This window comes from Miniopterus natalensis, chromosome 3 (assembly GCF_054644295.1).
Source record: "Miniopterus natalensis isolate mMinNat1 chromosome 3, mMinNat1.hap1, whole genome shotgun sequence".
Taxonomy (NCBI): domain Eukaryota; kingdom Metazoa; phylum Chordata; class Mammalia; order Chiroptera; family Miniopteridae; genus Miniopterus; species Miniopterus natalensis.
In genome coordinates this window covers 62,660,042-62,681,331 of record NC_142083.1, presented here as the reverse complement: position 1 = coordinate 62,681,331, position 21,290 = coordinate 62,660,042, and the positions used below count along the sequence as shown (strand labels likewise).

Below are 21,290 nucleotides of genomic sequence, written 5' to 3'. Positions count from 1 at the left end.
ATAGGCCCTTGCCTGTGTGGAAGGTGAGGGGCCAGCTAAGGGAGGTCTCAATTCTCCATTAGCTGTCTCCACCAGCTGTTGCTGCCTGGAAGACCAGTAAGGACCCTGGTGGATCGCCCCTCGATGATTTAATCAGTCTGGGACGGAGGAGGAACCTAGAACCCAGGCTGATGGGGAAGCTAGGAAATGGGGTGAAAACTGATGAACGGGAACACAGCAGCTGGACATAGCAATGTTTGGAATAGAACATAGCAACTGATTTTAGTTTGGATTCCCTACAGGGGCAAAAGTAGTTTTACAGTTGTGAGTACGTGAAACAGAGTTTATTCTGGTATTATTATCTATTATTATATTATTTTTCCATGAAGAACAACTATAAACCTACTTTTGCACCACCCAGTACAAATAGCAAATGCCAAATTACTAAAGTTGTAAACTTTTACAAAGGTGAGTCAATGCTTGTCCTTCATGTATTTTCAGTGATTCCCTTGCGGATGGTGGGGGGACAGCTGAAGGGGAATAGAGAACCTCAATTTCAGAGTTCAGCGGGGCAGGTGATGCCAGAGGCCTTATGTTATAGTATTTGTATTTACTAGTGTTAGCTGACACTGACGCCGACTCCTCATTTGAAAGTCAAGTATTCATATGTATGCATTTATGTTGAAACATTCCCTTTTCCAATTCCCTAATAGGTTTTAAAACATAGGAATTAAACTCTTAAAGCTTCAAATTTAACTTCCACTTTTCAAAATAGGAGCCACAAAACAATACATCCAAGAATAGAAAAACTTATCTTCTGCCTAATGCTCAGGTGTGTTTCCAGTCCCTCCTGGGTTGAATGGGAACAGCTGACAGGCAGAGAAGACTTCAGTGTTTTACAGGTTTGAACTGTGGGGAGTTGTTACATGAAAGTGATCTGCAAACTTACAGGAAAAGCTGGGAGAGAAGCAGGTCTATGCATTTCTGATCATGAGCAAGAAAGAGAAGTGAATCTGGAAGGAAAGTGTCCTTTGTTTGCACATTAAGAACACTATAGTCAGGTCAGTCATTTAACAATACAACCCTGGAGCCTCTACTCCCTTCCCCAGGATGTTCACAAATTCTTAGAGGGCAGGGGCCATGTCAGAAACCTGTCTCCCTAGCTCAGTGCTTTGGGCCTAGCTGACATGAAATAAATGTCTCCAGGGTTAAATTTGGCACAAGGGTACATATAATTTGCATCATCAACACTTTTAATCATGAACCACAAATGCATATTTATCAGCTAAAGGATCCTCTAATAAGAAGATTGTACAGGTTAGAGAAGAGATCTAGGATCTAAATGGGTCACTGCATTTCCATTCATTAATTCAATATATTTATTGAGTCTCCACTATGTGCTAGATACCATGATGGTTTGTACAAGGGATTCACAGATATACCTCAAAAATTTAGTAGCTGTAATGATTCTAGTGCCAGTTAATGGGCAACACAACTATGAAATCTCACTTATTTCCTATACTTCAAAAAATGAGAGTGAGAGGAGGTGTTTAACAGGAAAGGACTCTGCCCCCCCACTCCATACACACAGGAGAAATGGAAAATAGGAAGAACATCTGTTCTGCCTCACTCATGCTCAACTCCAATTCAAATCTTTTATCAGAAAAATTGTGAAAAGCATATTAATAATCAGATGTTTTAATAATAATTTGAGAAAACAAAACCCTAAAAATAATTCATACTCTTAAAAGTAATACTACTTACCACGATGCCTTAAACCCACTTTCATGGGTATAAAGGATATGAAATGTTATATTGCTGACTCATGGGTAATTATAAATATTAAAGCCATAAAGTGTAACAATACTTTACAAACCACAGAAAGCACTTAAAGCTGATAGACTTTTAACTGACAATTTGCTTTGTTCAACCGTAAATGACACATGTAATGCGAGCGCTGTTTAAAAGGCACTTTGTTTATAGCTTTCTTTGCTTTATATTACTGTGAAGCTTTTTCAACTTATATTGCTTTTTCTTCCTCGTGCCCCTCCCTTCAGAGGCTTAAGTGCAGCACTTCCACTCTTCCCAAAAGTGAGAGAAAGGAACATCACCTCTGATTTAAGAAGCAGGACAGTTTTGTGTTTTGTTTTTTAAAGAGAACCGTTTCATTAAAATTTATTTTTAAATTACAGTTGTACAATATTATATTAGTTTCAGGCGTACAACATAGTGATTAGACATTTCTATACCCTCTGAAGTGATCAACCCGGTAAGTCTAGTTCCCATCTGACACCAAATAGTCATTACAATATTACTGACTATATTTCCTATGCTGCACTTCATATCCCCATGACTATTTGTACAACTGTCAATTCGTACTTTTTGTCCCTTTCATCTTTTCCACAACCCCCCACTCCCACCCCAGCAGGAGAGTTTCTTGCCTCTCATCCTGAAAACTACAGTAAAATGTTGCCGCACATGCTGAGGGTGATGCCTGGACAAATGCAGACAATGCCACTGAGCCTATGCCCCAGGATGTCATGTGCTCTCAGGGCCCCTACAGCAGCTGCCATGGATGTCCTCGGGGCTCCAACCTGGCCCACCCAGTTCTCCTTCAGATCAGGTTCCCGGGGCACGGTGAATGTTGTGACTATGGAACAGGGTAAGGCCAAGGAATCCATTCATTTTATGTTTTAACCCACTGGGCTGTGTAGCCAAGGACAATGTAAGAGCTGCATAGAATCAATCCTCTTTAGAATTCCTGTTCACTTGTTAAAAGACACACAAGAAATAAAATTATATAACCACATAATAGTGTTCTTATTATGGATCTTATGAGAATTCTTAACAGGATTGGAAACACCCACAGTGGACATTAATATGTATAATTATCCTTTGTGGTACATTTAGCTACTTTAAAAATCATGTTTTTCCAAAATGAAAGAATTCAGAGAGCTGAACTCCAAGATTTCTTCTTGGTTCAGACATAAATGAATAGTAATAATGTATTTCCAAAAGATATAGCATGATAAACACTACCTCTGTGAGGTGATAAACTGCAAATCTTTTAGATAGCTGGTCCTGTCTCACTGAGCCCAGTGATAAGTTATTGCTATGATGCTTTCATTTGGAAAGCATCAGATTATTCTGTGTACATGTACCTATTGGCCACTCTAAATTAGAGTGTCATGTAAACTTTTGGAATTGTATAAAACAATCTTCCTTCACACTGGTGCACCATGAATAGTGTGCTCTACTTTCAAACATAGTATTTTATGTGGTCAAGGTAGTCACAGAGAAAAACAATTTATAAGATTGTTCCTCTGAAAATTTACATGTGATGGATAATTTTTTCATGGAAATTTAATTGTTCAGTTCAGTTAAGATACACAATTACAATGCAAGCTTTGGAACGGGACATTTGTGCTTAGAAGAGTAATCTCTTAACATCCAGATTGCTTTTATTTTACAGTCATATTCAGATTTCAGAATGTCTGTGCCCATTACCTCTGTTGACGATCAGAAAACAGGATTTGTTCTATGTATTGTTTTCAGGGGATAGCTGAATTTTTCTCTAACAAAAAATAGCAGCCTTGAATTTGTAGTTTTAATCTTTCATCTTAGTAAATATATATGGTTTTTAGTTCCTCGTTTACTCTTGGTTATTCCCCAGAAATCACTCAGTATTTTAGACTTATTTAAAAAGTTAAAAATTATAAATGGGCTCATTTAGACATTCCACAAACAACCAAATGGAATCGAGTTTCAAGTAAACGACACTCATTAAGTTGACGACTTTGTATAAAATAAATGCAGTTTTGAAAAAAACTATTCTTTTCAAATATTGTATTGGCTATAATGAGTATCCTAAGCTAGAAATTTACCTTTGATTCTATGCCTATTTAAACATTTGTACCTGTACTTAGTGACATCTTGCCTATAAAAACCGATCTGTCAGCAAGCCTGCCGGAGAGTCTTCTCAGACCTGTAAGACTCTGGTCCCAAGAAATACTGCAAAGTAGCTACCCTTTTAAGTAGTAATGAGGTAAATAGAATTACTGAAGCCTCATGGAGAATGTGAAACTAGAACAGTATTTCTTACTAGAAAAGCTTTTTTCAAACAGTCTGACTCATAACAAAAGATTATCTATATGGAGTTTATCTAAAGTATATAAGAACCTAACAGAAAACTTGGTCAGTTTGGGGAAATGGGTAAAAATCAAAGGAAGGTCATCTAGATCCAGGATTCACAGTCCTCTAAAGGGAGCTGGACTGGACTGTAAGGCTCTCATGAGAAAGGACACAAGTGCATTTTTTTCTGCGAAGCACAGAAAAAAACAAGAGCCTTCATCGGATTTCCTTAAAAGAACAGTACTATAAAAGCGTAACTTTCTCTGAGTCCTGGAATATGATGTTTCAGCTCTTTATCCCCAGCAGCTAACACAGACCCTGACTACATTAGGTACCCAGTATATTTTTGTTAAATGAATATCTTATTGTTCCCAGGAAAGAGATTACAATAAATTCAGTACACTCCAAGATTACCTGTAAAAAGGAACTACCTCAGACTCTGAATCCGTGGGGACTAACAAGCTAAAGCAGTGGTTCTCACTGGGGGGATTTTGTACTTGTAGGGGACATCTGGCAATGTTTAGAGGCAGTTTGGGTTGTCACAGTGTGTGTGTGGGGAATTTCTACTGGCATCTAGTGTGTAGAGGCCAAAATGCTGCTAAACATCCAACAACGCACAAGAAAGTCCTGCACAACAAAGAAATATCTAGTCCAAAAGGCCAATGGTGCCGAAGTAATAACTAAACTAAAAACCAACAAGGAATGGGAAGATCTTGGAATTGCACAAAAATCTTCAAAGGCAGTATAGCAATGTTATACTGTAGATTTCAAAATGAAAGCCTTTGTCTTTTCTAAAATGCTTCAATAATATGGTCTATCAATATCCCAAAGTAAATGTAAAGAAATTAAATACTTTCTTAAACTAAAAGCTAAAACTAAATACCTGCTTGTGAACCAGGGGAAAATCTGCCTAAACATAACTGTTTTTCTCATTTGTGATTCTGTCGCATTTTGTGTTTATTGTTAGAAAGATTTATATGCACATATATATGGTGTTTTAAGGTATTTTTCTGCCTAATATCTTAAGTGTGGCATTAACTTAATTCCTGTGACAGAATATAATGTATAATTTCATGGTAAAATTATTTAGAAGGATTTTTTAGATATTGTACAATTTGTCACAAACATAAATTGCACAGTACAGACCTCATCCAAACAAGCACAGGATGAGATATACAAAACATCTACTACAATTTGGATTAGGAGTGGACTAATAATCTGAGTGTATTCTCATTTCCTAGTATATCTTTGGAAATGACAAGAACCCTAATCTTCATTCGACTCATTTACCTCTCTCCCTCTACTCTCCACATGATTTTCTGTGACATTTAGAAATGAGTTTGAAGAATGAATGAATGAAAATGTGTAAAGTGGTGAATCCAGTACAAAAGCTTGGCATCTGCATGGCTTTGATCATCTAGAACACGAGTGGGGAAGGTCTGGCTCTGCCAAGGCAACCACAGGTAGGACTCGAAATTCAATAAACCTATGAGCTTTTCTCATAGCTAATTTTTAGGCTGCATGGCCCTCGAATGATATTACAAATATCCAAATGGCCCTTGGCAGAAAAAAGGTTTCCCACCCCTGATCTAGGATATATGTAGACTTACTAACTGCAATGAAGTCTCACAATAGTGTCTGATAGGTGAGACATAATTTAAGACAATTTTGCAAGGCAACTGGAATTCATCTTTCCATTTCAGAAATATTATCCAAATAAATGAAATGTGCATTAAAGTGACTGATCTATTAGGAAGTCTTTTACCAAATTAAACATGATTACTTTTAAACACAGAACCAAACTCAAAAGTGAGTAAAAGCACTGAAATTTGCAACTCTACCTGAAATCTCTCTTGATTCTTTTATGAGTGAAGGTACAAAATGACAATGTATTTTGTTATTTTAATGACAGCTTGATTACATTCTACTTTGGGAAGTGGTTATGTAGCAAGATGGCACTGCTATAAAATAAGTTTTGGGTATTTTGGTATCTCAAGTGACTATAAAGAGAGGCTAAAAGTATTTTTCCTTTTATATGGCTTTCCTCCTCGATATAATGACTCTGAGCAAGTTACCTAATCTGCAACTTGGCTTCCACATTTAAAAACAGGCCTAATACCAGCACTGCCCTCATGAAGCTGCTTTGAAGATGAAACAGGTTTATGCATACGGCTGGCACAGGGTGAGTGGTCTACAAACGTGATTACTACTTTCCTATAGTCTTTATAATTGGACATTGATTTCCCCTCTGCATGCTATGCTATTTTTAATATCTCTGTGATAGCCTTTAAGTCATGGAAAGAGTCTGTGTCTGCCCCCACACCTTAGAGCTCTAAATATCAGGGGTTGCTTCTTCTTTGTCTTTGCAACCCCAGGCTTTGGAAAAATGATTGGCTTATAGAAGCTCAGTAAAATATTTGCTGAATCACCTTCCCATAAAATTTCTGAATTACACTGACACTGTGTTCCTTCCTGTTCAATCCAATATTGGTCTCTTCTTGTGTACTGAAAACTGAAATGTTAAGAATGCCTATTTTTAAAGATTTATGGGGCCTATTTTTATCCTGAGTAAATACCAAGGTTGTTCAATTATTTCCTAACTGACCTAAAGTTAGGAAGAGTTTCTTCTCAAAATGTGAAAGCATGAAATTGGTTCCAAGACTACCTTAATTTTTTAAATCATGTCATTTTAGCTTCAGAGATCAAAATAAAAAGCATATTACCCAACACTGATAAAACCCACAATAATATTCCTTTTGTAGATACTGGGTGGTGACTTACTCTTTTTGTCAGCTGAGTATCCATCATGAAGTTGTGCACGTGCTTTTCTGCTTTGGTAAGTTCTAGCTTCCTTGCCACCACAGCTACCACCAGGGCTGTGCAACCAGCACCCTGTAAACCAGGAGAAAAGAGAAACCCAAAGAGTTATTACTTTAGAACATGTTTAGCACCAAGTACATAAGTATCTGGAGATAAATGAACTATAGTATTTAGTGTCTTCAATAAGTACTACAGAAAATACATAATCAACAAGCAGTGTGCCTTTATAGTGAGATCAAAAAAATCTTAGTTCATATATGTTAATAACTGAAGCATAATATGTGAATCAAACATATTTTAATCATAAAATATAGGTGATAAAAAGCAACTTGCTGAATTTTCAGACTTCTTAAAAATAGTAAATCAGTTATATACCTCTACATATAACAGAGACAAATAATCAATGAATAAATTAAATAAAAATAAGAATTGTCTAAAAGTAATATTTCATAATCCTTTCTCAAAGTAAGTTCAGCAGGTCTCCAGGCCCATCAACTGTGGTATACTGGGAATAAAGAGATGCATTGTACAACTTCAAACTGTTCTACACACACAACAGAAAGATCTGAACCTGGACAACAGGTATATGAAGTGCTGAAGGTAAGAGAGAACCATCCTACTCTTCTAGGGGTTTACCAGAGATGACAGTCCTCCTGCTTCATGATCAAGGTGCACCCATTCCAAATCATGAAGCGGGGGTCATCTTGGCTGACTCCATAGAGGGTCAGGAAGCAAGGCTGGCCACCTACGGGAGAGCCTAGGCAAGGGCCTGCTGCTTCAGCCACTTCACTGCACCTGCACACAGGCAACCGGTTGGTAGGTAGGGAAGGGCCCCCTGGGTGAGGCTCTGCCTCGGGTGCTGTGAAAGGGAAGCCCGGAGCACCACACAGAATCTCATCCCCGAAAGGACCACAGAGCAGTGATTACCAAGCTGTCTCAGTGGGCAGGTAACACTGAACAGGAGGGTTCGGGCAAGAGCCCACTGAAAAGGGGCACAAACAATGAGATGTTACAGTACTTGTGGGTCTTTTTAAACTAGTTTTTAATAGCAACCCCTTTATGTTAGTCAAAATGGCAGAGTACTCACTGGATAGCCATGCAAGAGCTTTAAACTCCCATGCAGTAGGCCTAAAAAATCATTATGTATAATAGCAACTCTGTACCTTAAAAACATGATGGTCTGCATCTTAAACATCTAATACTGAGGAATGGTTATTACTTATATCATATCCACAATATATTACTGTACTAAAATTTTATTTCTAGAATATTTAAAGATAATATAATGTTTAAATAAAGAAGTTAGAAAACTGTATTTATAATTTGCTCCCAATTAAAAAGAATTAAGCCCAACTGTGGAAAGAGTTTCTTTCTGTGGTTGAAATATCAGTAACTTATTTTGTTCTTTTCTGTACAGTCTATATTTTCTTTAAAAAAAATACATAATACTTATACAAAAACATACATTTAAAAAGTGACAATTTGTGGTTTTAGAAAGTACTCTTTATGAATCATACTTTTATTATATAATAATAGAATCATTTTATTTGAATTAATAAATGTAATTTAGTCAGTTACAGGCCAAAGGAGGAATGAGTTGCTACAACAAATCTGGCAGGAGGGACAAGAGTGAGAATAAAGGAAAATAAATACACTTGCCCTGTCTTGCTTTAACCTAATAATTATGACCATAAAGACATGGCCTTATTAATGAGCTGATATTGTCTGAATACATATCTCCTTCCATCTTGCTCCAGTATCATCAGAAATGAAGTGATACTGATCATATGATCAGAGAAAGAGGCTAGAAGGTATTTAGACATTATGTGGTTTAACCTCCGATTTTAGAAATGAGACAACTGAGTGATTATTTAGTTATGAACTGTAATTAGCACTGGCATATACCCCCACCAAATACTTTTACCTATATTTCAAAGCAAAACAAGAATGTAAAGTTCACCTTATTTTATATGATAAACTCTTACAGTATGAATGTTTAAAAATTGAGCAACATGGTTCATTACCAAAATAAATCAATGTTATTCCTATTTTAAACTGGTACAACGTTGACTAGAATCACTTGGAGAGTTTATAAAAATTCCAATGCAGAGGGACTGTGCCCCCAACCAATTAAGCCTTAATCTTCAGAGATAAGACACAAGTATCAGAATTTTTTAAAGCTTTCCAGGTGATTCCAACAGAGCCACTGCTTTAGATGAAGGATATGAAGGGATTATGGTGAACTTCTACTACTTTCTATTTTGAACAAGCAAGTTAAAGGTTTTTCTCAGAGCCATTTCATTTCCTTACAAAGACCTTTAGGAAATTATAAACAAGGCAAGTCCAGGCAGAGGACAGAAAGCACAGGGTCAGAAATGTCTGGGCCGGAGTGATGGTTACCCTGATATTTTGTGTGGTGTGTAGACAATGGAAGCAAGGTGACTTTAGAGCTGGATACCAGTGAAGGAAAAGAATGGCCTTTGGAAGCAGCTACACTTATTTTGTTGACTTTAAAACAACTGCCACGGAATCTAAACAGTTATGTTACACTATGAGGGTTAGCCACCTGGACCTACCCACTATGTGGTGTATCAGTTGCTTGACAAGTACAGCAGGTCCTTGAATAGCGTCACTTTGTTCAGTCATTTCCTTACCATGTTGAGATGCCAGAGGAAATGAACTCTTTAGACCACTTAGCCTATGGTAAGACTGCCCTATGCTGTTTCACTGAGAGGTGGCGCTAAGCGAGGGCCTCCTGTGCAGGATCACCTGTCGCATGTGCGCCGGGGACTCCTCAGTGAGTGAGTCACGGAGGTTCAGGGGCAGCCTCACTTGGGAATAAGCAGAGCCCTGGAAAGCTGGGGGCCTGCTCTCGTTATGGAGAGCTCTGAGCGGCAGCTGGCACTCTAACTTGAGTATTGTTCTCTCCTGGCGGGCGGCCACTGCTGCGATCCTTCTGGAAAGAAATCAAAACCCCAGCAGGAGTGGAAAATCACTGGTATTAAGTGCTTTGGAAGTCGGTTTCTACCTGTGTTTATTCCTAGGCTCTATTTTTCCTGCTCGCCCATTTCTTGCTGAGTGTCCCCCAGCTCACCAAAAGTCTTATGCATTAAAATGAGCACCTTCATTGCAAACTGGAGAAGCGAGTCAGTCTGACAATTTAGTAATTATTAAAACTATTCGCTGTGCCCCTCCTTCCATTATTCCAACTGTGCTCTTTAAATTGTGCCTCAAGAGCCACATAAGGAATTTAACCTCATGATTATTCAAATACGAAGTCCTTTACTCTTTATCTGTCTTATTTTCATTAGAGAAATCATAAAGTCCCCAAGTTCTTAATAAATCACAAGAGGGTTTGATATAGATGGAATTAGGTTTCAAAATAACTTTTTTTTTTTTTTTAGTTATGCAAAACGAAGCTGGCTCACCTCCAAAAGCTTTCTAGGTTCAGGGTAAATTCCTGCCAATACATTAATGATTATAGTAATTTAAGCAATGGTATGATGTTAATGTCCACTCAGTGTCCATTTCATAAGGATGAAAGTAAATATGCTCTCACAACATTTTTTCCAAAGCTTGTCATCATCACAATGGGTACAGAAACAGTTGGGACTAACATATGTTACTCTCTGAAATGAAGATCCCTGTATGCTTTAACAAGATGAGTCATATTCCTTTCAGCAAAGTCAGAAAATGTATCCAGATTACTTTTCTCCCATTTCATTTGTTATTAGGAAGAGCTAAGCAAATCGCTAACCTGCCACTTCAAGATGCTCAGGCAACCAAAAACTAAATGAAGAAAGCTGTGATATGAAGACAATATATTAAATTAGCGAAGGAAACCCTATACCTTTTTTAAAGTCATCTAACAAATTAGATGTTCCAACCAAGAGGCGGGGAGGGGAGAAGACCTGTCCTTAGGAAAGATAAGTAATTATTAATGCTCATTGCCCTATGCCAGACCAGTGAACTGGCAATCAGACAGCATAAGCTATATTTGATCCCATCACCTGGAGAGTATTATTAAAATGTAGTGCTTTTCTCTGCTATAGTCCTCTCCATAAAAGCAGTGATAATGTAAGTCATGTTGGCCCCTAGAAGGTGAAGGAAGTTCAGGTTGCTCATTTCCCTAACATCATTTATCACGTAATATTTGAAAAATTCAAAAAGTGATATTTTTACTTAGGTAACTTGGTTATGTGGATCCTACAAATACTTTCAAGAATCATTTGAAAACCACATTGGGATCAAGCTTTACTAACTTAGGACTACAAACCTATGGAAAAGTAAATTTCTTTAATAGCACACTGACATATCAAACTCTAGTACAAGGTTACAGTAATCAAAACGGCACAGTATTACCATAAAAACAGAAACATAGATCAATGGAACAGAAGATAGAGCCCAGATTTAAACCCTAGCCTATATATGGTCAATTCATCTATGATAAAGGAGGCAAGAATCTACAATGGGGTAAAAACAGTCTCTTTAATAAATGCTGTTGGGAAAACTGGATCCCTTTCTTACACCATATACAAGAATAAACTTAAAATGAGTTAAAGGCTTATGTAAGACCCCAACCCATAGAACTCTTAGAAAACAACATTGGCAGTAAACTTTTTAACATTGCTCTTAGTAATATTTTTTTTGGATATGTCTCCTTGGGCAAGGGAAACAAATGGGACTACATCAAACTAAAAAGTTTAGCATAGTTCGGCCAGTGTGGCTCAGCTGTTGACCACTGACCTATAATCCAGGAGATCGCGGTTCAATTCCCGGTCGGGGCACACACCAGGGTTGCGGGCCGGTCCCCGGTGAGGGGCGTGCAGGAGGCAGCCGATCAATGAGTCTCTCATCACTGATGTTTCTATCTCTCTCCCTTCCCCTCTTTGAAATTGAAGATATATTTTTTTAAAAAGTTTTGCACAGGGAGGAAAACCATCAACAAAATGAAAAGACAACTGGTGGAATGGGTGAAGATATCAATGATACATCTGATAAAGGGTTAATAGCCAAAATACATAAGGAACTCATACAACTTAACACCCAAACCCCCTACAGATAACGTGATTAAAAAGTGGTCAGAGGGCCTGAATAGGCATTTCTCCAAAGATGACCTACAGAAGGCCAATAGACATATGAAAATATACTCAACATCACTAATTATCAGGAAAACTGCAAATTAAAATCACAAGGAGATATATTGTCTTATACCCCCCAGAATGGTTACCAATAAATCAAGTGTTGGAGGGACTGCACATTGGTACAAGCACCATGGAAAAGAGTATGGAAGTTTCTTAAAAAAAAGTAAAAATAGAGTTACCATATGAACCAGCAATTCCATTGCTGGGTATTTATCTGAAGAAGTTAAAAACACTAATTTGAAAAGATATATGAACCTCTATGTTGACTACAGCATTATTTACAATACCCAAGATATGGAAGCAACCTAAGTGTCCATCAATAGATAAAGGAGTGGTACGTTTATACAATAGAATATTACTTGGTCATAAAAAAGAATGTCACAAATGGTAAAATTTCATAGTATAATACCCTCTAGGTTTATCCAAGTGAAATAATTCAGAGAAAGACAAATACCATATAATTTCACTTAGATGTGGAATCTAAAAAACAAAATAAAGGAACAAAAGAGAAACAAACTCATAGATTCGGAGAACAAACTAATGGTTGCCAGAGCTGGGGGGAAGGGTAAAAAAGATAAAGGGATTAAGAAGTACAAACTGCCAGCTATAAAAAGTTACAGGGATGTAAAGTACAGCACAAGGAGTACAGTCAATAATATTGCAATAACTATTTATGGTGTCCGATGGGTACTAGACTTATCGGAGTGATCACTTTTTGAGTTATATAAATGTCTAAGCACTATATTGTACACTTTAATATATTTTATGTACACTGCAATTGAAAAATAGAAAAAAAATTTAAAAGCACACAAAGAAGGTATTTGAAAAAGATTCAACGTAACCAAATTTATAATTTTGGGGGAAATTCCAGAATACTCACTACAGAGAATGGCTCTGTTAACAAATTATAATGTTCAAAATATTTCTAGCATTAATTATCCCTCCTGTGTATAGTGGCTCTTAAAAGGTCAACTTGACTGATAGCCAATTTATTAGAGTATCAGTAATTAAAATTTCTCAAAATATAGTTAATTTGAAAAAATTATGCTTTTTATCTAAAATACACCAAATTAATTAGACAACTTTAAGATTAAATTTCATCTTAAAATATCAACTTGTCCTCCAAACAAAAGGTAAAATGAGCATTTGCAACCTTTGCCCATTTTTCTGTCCCTGGGGTTGACGGGCACAATATCCTAGAGCAATAAATACATTTTTACTGCATTTGCTTGCCATACATAATTATTTCATAAAACTATGTAAAGCAATCAATTGTGGCAAATAAAATTCTATAAAACACTCAGCTTTGATATTATATCCCATTAGTTTTGCAAGAGCTCTGCAGGCCATAAAAATAAACAACATTCAAGGGTATTCTGAAGACAAATTGTCCCTATAAAAATGCCTTACCTCTGAAGATCTTCAAATACTAGTTGAAATTTGCTGATAAGAGGGGAGAAGATATGTGTGGTTTTTTTAGTTGTGAAAAAACCTGGGCTTGGGAAACCCAAATCTCCTTTAGAGTGATTTGCCTGTTCAGCTCATTTGTGTCTCTGGGCTGGAAAGAAGGAAGTACTCAGTAAAGCCGGTCATCAGTAAGGAGTCATCCCTGGGTTTATATCTCATTAGCAACGGTGCCAATGTGAGTGTACGATCTGAGAGACGGGAAGGGCACCTCTGCCAACTAAAAGTGCTGATAGTTTAGAAAAACTAGATGGCGTTGTAGAAACAACAGTTGAATGCTAGAAGGTCACAACTCCCAGCTATGCTCGCCTGTACCTGGGAGAAAACAGCTGTCATATCCATTCCCTAAGAAATTTTCATGGGGAGAAGCGAAGGTCTGCTTAGGGGCCTGGTGGGGAATTGAGCCTTAAGACTGCAAAGGCCCACCATTCCCTCCTGCAGCTCGGCCCTGCGCCCCACCCCAAACCGAACTATTAAGAATTTAAAGATACTCTCTCTTCACTGGGACTTGATCTGATGAGATCAATGAGCACACCAGAAAGAGCCAAAAACAAAAAAGTAAAATAAAAACCTCTTCCAAATTATCACTTAATATTAAACATCTCATGTCAAATAGTGTAACACATATAAAAAGGACCCTGGGGTTCTTCACTTATTTACACATGCAACACCTAGGAATGGCTCTAGTCTCTTTATGCCCACTGGCAGGGGGAAAAATTCTTAAGTGCAAAGGCAGAAAGTCAAAATCACACATGTCTAGGGGTTTACAGATCACTATTAGAGGTCCACTTATCAGATAATCTGTGTCCCCAGGAATGAGCAGATACTACTTTCTGTAAAAAGGTAATTATGCCAACAAATTCTATCATCCAGAAACTAAATGGCAAGAGCTGCTATTATTTTACAGAAAAGAAAAAAAATTACTCTTACCAATGAGGCTTATTCTACTCTTGAAACATCATACATAGGGTGGGCAAAAAGTAGGTTTACAGTTGGTTGTATGGAAAATAATACAAGAATAACTCTGCTTTGCGTATTCACAACTATAAACCTACTTTTGCCCCACCCTGTATATTCACCGGTAAAAAATTAAAACTTTCAGCTTGTGTTGTATCTATGTACAAATATTAAATGGTGGATAGGATAACTTTTTAAAGTGCTAAGCAAAACAATTATTTTATTATAAAGTTGGAGATACTGAGAAACTAGCTGGTGCTCACAAAAAGCTAAGACACCCAATGGAACAATGTTATCTACCTACCACCTTAGACAAAAAGAATAAAAGCCATTTAGAATTCATCCCATAGGTTATTGTGACATTCACAATAATAAATCTTCATGTCCTTGGTGCCTCCTTAAATAGATGAATAAAATAAGTAGAAAGTAGGTAAGATACAACGTTCGTGACTTTCTCTTGAAGGGCAACGAGTGACTTGGTCTATTAGGTGATCCTGTCTTTAAATCCAGGATATCCAAGAGAGGAAGAGATCTTTGTCTCTTAAGTTCCTATATTAGGTAGGTCTTGGTAAAAGGAAAGTTTCTTCTTGATTTGTTTGATCTATCACAGTGGAATTTCTGTTAAAGTATTTCAGTATCTGAGATCCACTTATTTTAGTATTTCATTATCATGTGTGTCTAAAATTGTAAACACAACCTAAACAATGATAAGAAAAGCTGTGTGTGATTACCTTGGATTCTCAATTTACATTTCAGGTGAGAAGAGGTTTTTTTTGATAAGGCCATTTGTTTGTTTCTTAGAAATATTCTGGAAACTCTCTCTCCTCATGGTTTAACAATATACTTCTGCCCAGAGCACTGCAGGTTAATTTTAATGTCCTTGGATTCACAAAATATAACTCATGGCACAAATTCAGCTTTAAAACTACTAAATTACAATTTAATTTTGAGTTTTACCAATAAAATATGAACATCTAAGATGATGCTAAGAAGTAATTCTTTAGTTTCATTAGCTATATGAAAAAAAACAGCAGCACTAATTTCTTTACATGTACATTTTTGAAATGGGAAAGCTCTGGAGGTATTAGCATTTAGAGCAACTTCTTTTTTTTACTCCAAAGTAAAAAACTCATACACAAAGGTATAAATTCTATCAAAATTTCATAAACGTGAGGACAAGAAAATCTAAACATAAAAGCACAAAGATACACAGCACCTCAGAAATAATATTCAAGATGATTCAGGGATGACCCTGTGCTCTCTCAGGAGTGTTGTAAATTTTATTTCTTTTTCACAGTTTACTAAAGGCCACAGGGGGAAGAGAGACAGAGACAGAGAGATGACTCATGGGAAATGTGACAATAAGCATTTTACCTAAACATGCATCACAAAAGTCCAAGGGGGAATAGGCAAATGAATGCTTAAAATAAAAACAAGTGCTATCTGGCTCAGATAATTCAAAAGTGACAAACTGGTATTTAAACTTCTGGAAAACAAAAGCAAACAACACTTGTCTGACTGAACAGACACATTTTATCTTAAAGAAACTAACCTTTTATATGAACTATAAAAAAAATTATATTTTTTTTGTAGAAATCTATATTGTCAGTCAACACTCTCCATGCTAGTTTCTAGGTAACCTCCATCCATAAGCCCTTGGTCCCCATGAACTCACATGGGATGTAATCAACTCCCAGAAGCTCACCCCCAGAAGACTGCTGTGGCCCGATTCCATGTCTTGGCTTAGGGACAGAGACAATCCAACTCCACATAGTAGTTCAAATAGGCTAGTCAAAGATTACTGAATTTCTCTAAATGCAAGCAAATGATCTTTAATGGGGTCAATGAAGAAATAAGCCTATTCTTTAAGAGGGAGATGGACTGGAGCTGCTTAGCCCAAGAACTGAAGGACTGTTTCACCATGAGCCCAGAGGACAGGAACGCATCACTGTAAATTTAACTGCATATAACATTTTTGTGTCTGTATCAATTAAAAGTTGCTTTTGTTTAAAACTTCTACATTTCAAAAACAAAGTAAGATAACTAGTGAAACCTAAGCAAGGAAGAAGTTCAAGCAACTAAATAAAGATTTATGCTGTCAGATAAAACTTTGAAGGGACTGTTCTAGAGACATTAAAGACAAAAAAATTGAGGAAAGATAAAAGTACCACAAAATCCTGGCAAGGTTAACTTTAAATTTGGCCCTGATCCCATGGCAAATGAGGCTGTTTGCACAAACCCTGAGTCATACCTAATTCAAAAATAAAGTGAGGCACATGTTGCCAAAAAGGAACACCAAGAAAGTTGTTTCTAAGAAGCATGGGGGGAAATACTGCAATTATTCTCTCTTTATAAGTAGCATCATTCTGGTCCCTTGTGGGCTTGTTATGGGGCCCTCCAAAAATACATCCATACAAATTTTATTTTCCAAAGCATTATATTATATAATAAAATACTATCTTCTCAGGAAATGATCCAATAGTAAATATAATAGACCATACCAATTATAATAATAAAAAAGTTCTCTAAAGGTCACAAAACTAATTTTTTTATAGGCAAATAATGTTAAATTATACCCCCAAGTTATATTTTCCAAAACTGGGACTTGGAATGGTCATCTTGTTACTACTAGTGACCTTACACTGGCCCCGGATGTTATTTTCACAGCGAGCTGCCTTATCCCAGCTCACTACCCCCAAGTGGGAGAAGGCTGTTCCCACCCTCTCTGAGCTCGGTCCTTCCAGCCAGCTCTGACTTTCGGGACAGTCCTCGTGCGCAGCTGGTGAGGGCGCAGGCTGCGGGGCCGCCACGCAGACGCCCTCCGTGGGAAGCCCGCCTCACCGGGCGGGGCTGCGCAACCTCGGAAACCCTGGGGATGCCCTGCCCTGCCCTAGGAGCTCCCAGTGTCGCAGAGACCAACAGCATCAGATCAACAGTCTTCGCTACAGCCAAACTATAAAAAGGAGATAAGAAGAATCTAAGCCGCTGAAAATGGTGCAACAGATTGAAACGACCTCTGACTCAAACACTTAAAAGTTCATACCACATTAACAAATTTTAGATGGTGTGTTGGCCTTCAATTTTCATATATCTAAACAAACGGCACGCACAGTCCTGGCCGGGTCATAGTATGTGAGGGGGAAGGAAGGTGTCCGAGCCTGCTAGGCGTCCCCGAGGAACAGTGGCAGTCACCCCAGGCAGCACACCTTCCTCAGGTGCCCTCTGTCCCCAGCCTCATGCCATGGCACTTTGCACACTCCTGGTCTAGTGGCCCTGCTCATATGTACCACGCTCCTTGCCCCATTCCCTTGAAATAAACCCTTTCCTTTTCCAGAATGCTCTTCCGTCTTCCTGCTTTGCCCGGCTACCCACCCTTCCCACCTCAGTGAAAAGGTAAACATCAACTTCAGAGAGATCTATTTCTCTGAGGAGATCTCATCCCTCAGACCCCAAATTAGATCAGAAGCTTCACTTCCTCATATATTTGTCACAAATGTGATTAACAATTATTTGTTAATTGTTTGAAACGTGGGTTCCTCCCCTATCAGCTTGCAAGAACAGTTTCTGTCTTCTTTTGTTGTATTTCCAGTATCTGGGCCAGTGCCTGCCACTCAACAAATATTTGTTAAAATAATAAATCTAATCTAATCTGATCGATAAAATGTCATGTAATTCTTCAATCCTTTTGACACATTTCAGGATACTTATTATGACCCACATTTTATAAACGAGGGAAGTAAGACTCAGAGAAATTTACTCAAGATCACACAGCTAGCAAGAAAGAGCAGAACCCAGACTTACACAAGGAACTTTCTGACTCTGAAGCCGAAGCTCTAAGACATTTGTTCATCAAATTAGCGCACCTCTCACAAAGAGGAATCTAGGAACTCTATGTCCTCAATGGAGCTTCATGATGAAAAGAAGATGAAATCTGCTGATGTTCTCTCCCAACACAGAACTGATTTCTTATACTGATTTCCTGCTGTTGGGAACCCGAGTAGCTTACAGTGATTTCTGCATGTGGGCCCAACAGTTTAAGTGTCTTCTTGAGTATAAATAAGAGATTGAAAGTAAAAAAAACACTTACCATAATTCCAGTAAGCAAACAGACTCCTTTCCCACAGTATGTGTTAGGCACCATGTCACCATAACCAATGGAGAGAAAAGTTATTGATATCAACCACATTGCTCCAAGGAAGTTGCTAGTAACATCCTGTTGATCATGGTACCTGAAAAATAGCAAACAAAGCCAGGCCTTTATACTTAATCTACAGTGTGGTTGTTAAGGCCAGTTTGATTTAACTCAATGAATTCACTCAGTATCTTCTATAAACTGCTTTATTTAGAGGTTTTCAAAGCTCACAATTATAAATAAAATTGAATTTCAACCTATGCAATCTGAGAGACATGAGGAAGTTCCCCAACTTTAAAAATAATCTGAAACAAACTAAAATATAAAAACTCTTTTCTCACTGGTATAAGTTGATAAATACACATTTATCCTTGAGCCCTGCCCTGGCCCCTGGTCATGTCCCATCGTTCCTTGATGCCCACAGATGTGTCTCACTTACAGGACAATATGCAGCCGCCCAATCTTGCTCTACACCTTTGTAGCAGGAGCCATGCATGCTGTTCCCTTTGTTTAGATTGTCCTTTGCAAGCTTCATTTCCCTAATAGGCAACTTTTAATCATCTTTCAATAGAAATTCAAGTGGGGCCCTTTCTGTCTACTCTTGTCCCAGCCCCCCTCCGGACTCCACTGGCATCCTGTGTATTTCTCCATCACGGGACTGCGCTGAACTGTCGCCCTGGAGGTCTGCACTAGTGGTCTCCTTGAAGACAAAAGCTGTACCTTTGCTCATGCAGTCCCTGCCGGGAGCCAGAGCTTGATAAAAGCTGGCGCCTCAGTAGTTGCACACAAAGAGTTGGAGTCAAAAACGGGGGAAAGAACACAGTTTATCCTGATCATTCTTTAAAGTGTCAAGTTTTCCTTAGTGAGGTGGAAGGTGTTTGTCAGAAACATATCCTATAACGTTCTGCTTGAGTCAGCAATACTAAACAGTAACCTGGTCCACCCTGGACACCCTGCTCTCCACACACACGTACAGCAGTGATGTGTGAGCTGTTACCCTGGAGGCGCTTGCTCTGGACACATGTTCTGTGTAGTCATGGGGCAGAGCGGCCCTTCTCTTTTCTCATGACAGTCAGACCTCAGACTCCGGTACTAAAGTCATTTAATGCTCATCACCCAACTTATCTTCTCGTCAGGATCAGCCTCCCTGCCCAACTTTCCTTTCCTTTCTTGCTCTTAGAGCATTATGCTGACAATCTCCTGCTTACATGCATGCAGTCTGTCTCCCAATCCGACTCGCTGTGCCGCCAGAGCTAGGGTGGCAAGGAGGCTGCCCCTGTGGCCTGAGCCCCAGGATAGATCCCATATATAACCGACCCTGGGCCAACGGATTCTGGGTGCCTTTTTCTCCCTGTCCTTCGTTTCATGGCAAGGCTCCTGCCACTATAACCAAAAGTTTAGAAGGTTCACAGAATGTGAACTTTCCTCTGTAGTATCAGTGGATCTGACTGTCTTTGGATACAGAAAGACCCATGCATTGTTTTATTTAAATAAGCAAGAGAAACTAAGAAATAGTATTTCCAGTTACTCTGGTCTAGGGAAAAAGAAAACCTGTCCAGAGTGGTGGATCGCCAGGGTAAGGAAGAGTGAGGGCAATCGCTGTATTTTCCTAAAGAAAAGAGAAGGGCGTGTGCACAGGCAGCCAGCCCTGGCCGGGGAGCTTCTGGCTGCAGAAGGGCAGGCTCTTCCACTATTCTGCGCCGGGGGCTGCCATCATGGCCTAGCAGCGGGGTCTCCCCCCAGAGTGGCTGGGTAGAGGGGCTTTCAGTGTCAGTAGGGCGGCCGGGCAGGATCCCTAGCTTTCCAGGAAGACAGGTGAGTGCGTTTCCCCAGAGAAACTCAGTTGAATAACACAGGAGTGGGATGAAGTGGCCTACTTCACCTACAGTACGAGCTCACAGACTCTGATCTGCTCTGGGAGCCTGCTCGGCCTGGGTAAGGGGGCTTCAGTGTGGTTTTCATTTCAAACAAGACTCTTAGATTTAAGCTTTGGATTCTAACCCTTTCATGATCTTGGGGCTCTCTCTAGAGTATTCCTCATCAAGCAGTTGCCTAAAACAGGGAATACATTTCCCTGCTGTGGGTGTGGGCTCTACAAAAGAAGGGAGGCAAAAGAGTTCATACCCTATTCCAGCGATTTTCAAGCTTTTCATCTCATGGCACACATAAACTAATTACTAAAATTCTATGGCACAGCAAAAAATATTTTTTGCCAATCTGACAAAAAAATAAGCATAATTCTGATTCATTCACACCAGACAACTATTGTTGTGTTGGCTGTTGTCATTTTTTTATTTGACAATCTAAGAGAAAAAAGATCAGTGTCCCTGACTAGTCAGGTATTGCATGTTTTAAAAAATTCTTGTAGCACACCAGAGTTTCATGCCACATGGGTTGAAAATCACTGCCCTATTCAATGTTTAATTGTGAGACAAAGTTTCTTCTTAACAAAGTGTGACCTACATAAAGATCTGATACATTTAGGAGGTGGCGGCCCTAATTCCTTGGTGCATATGAAATATTTGTTGAGTGCTCACTATGTGCTCAGTTGTTGACTTGTATTCACTCTCACTTTACATTAATGTCTTAAGACATGGCGAATCTGAAACATGGCTGAAAAAGTTATATTCTTCCACCCTCTCTATATCAACAGTGTCCTCAAT

The 21,290-nt window shown here is 38.5% G+C and overlaps 1 protein-coding gene across 1 annotated transcript in view; it reads right to left on the bottom strand.

Annotated features, from left to right (window-relative positions):
- KCNN2 (potassium calcium-activated channel subfamily N member 2) overlaps nt 1-21,290 on the bottom strand; it is a 135,963-nt gene that overhangs the window by 11,257 nt on the left and 103,416 nt on the right. Inside the window, exons 5-6 of the mRNA XM_087815497.1 lie at nt 18,583-18,724; nt 6,892-7,002 (exon numbers count right to left, since the gene is read on the bottom strand). Coding sequence (XP_087671623.1) covers nt 6,892-7,002; nt 18,583-18,724 — 253 coding nt within the window. The remainder of the gene's footprint in view (nt 1-6,891; nt 7,003-18,582; nt 18,725-21,290) is intronic.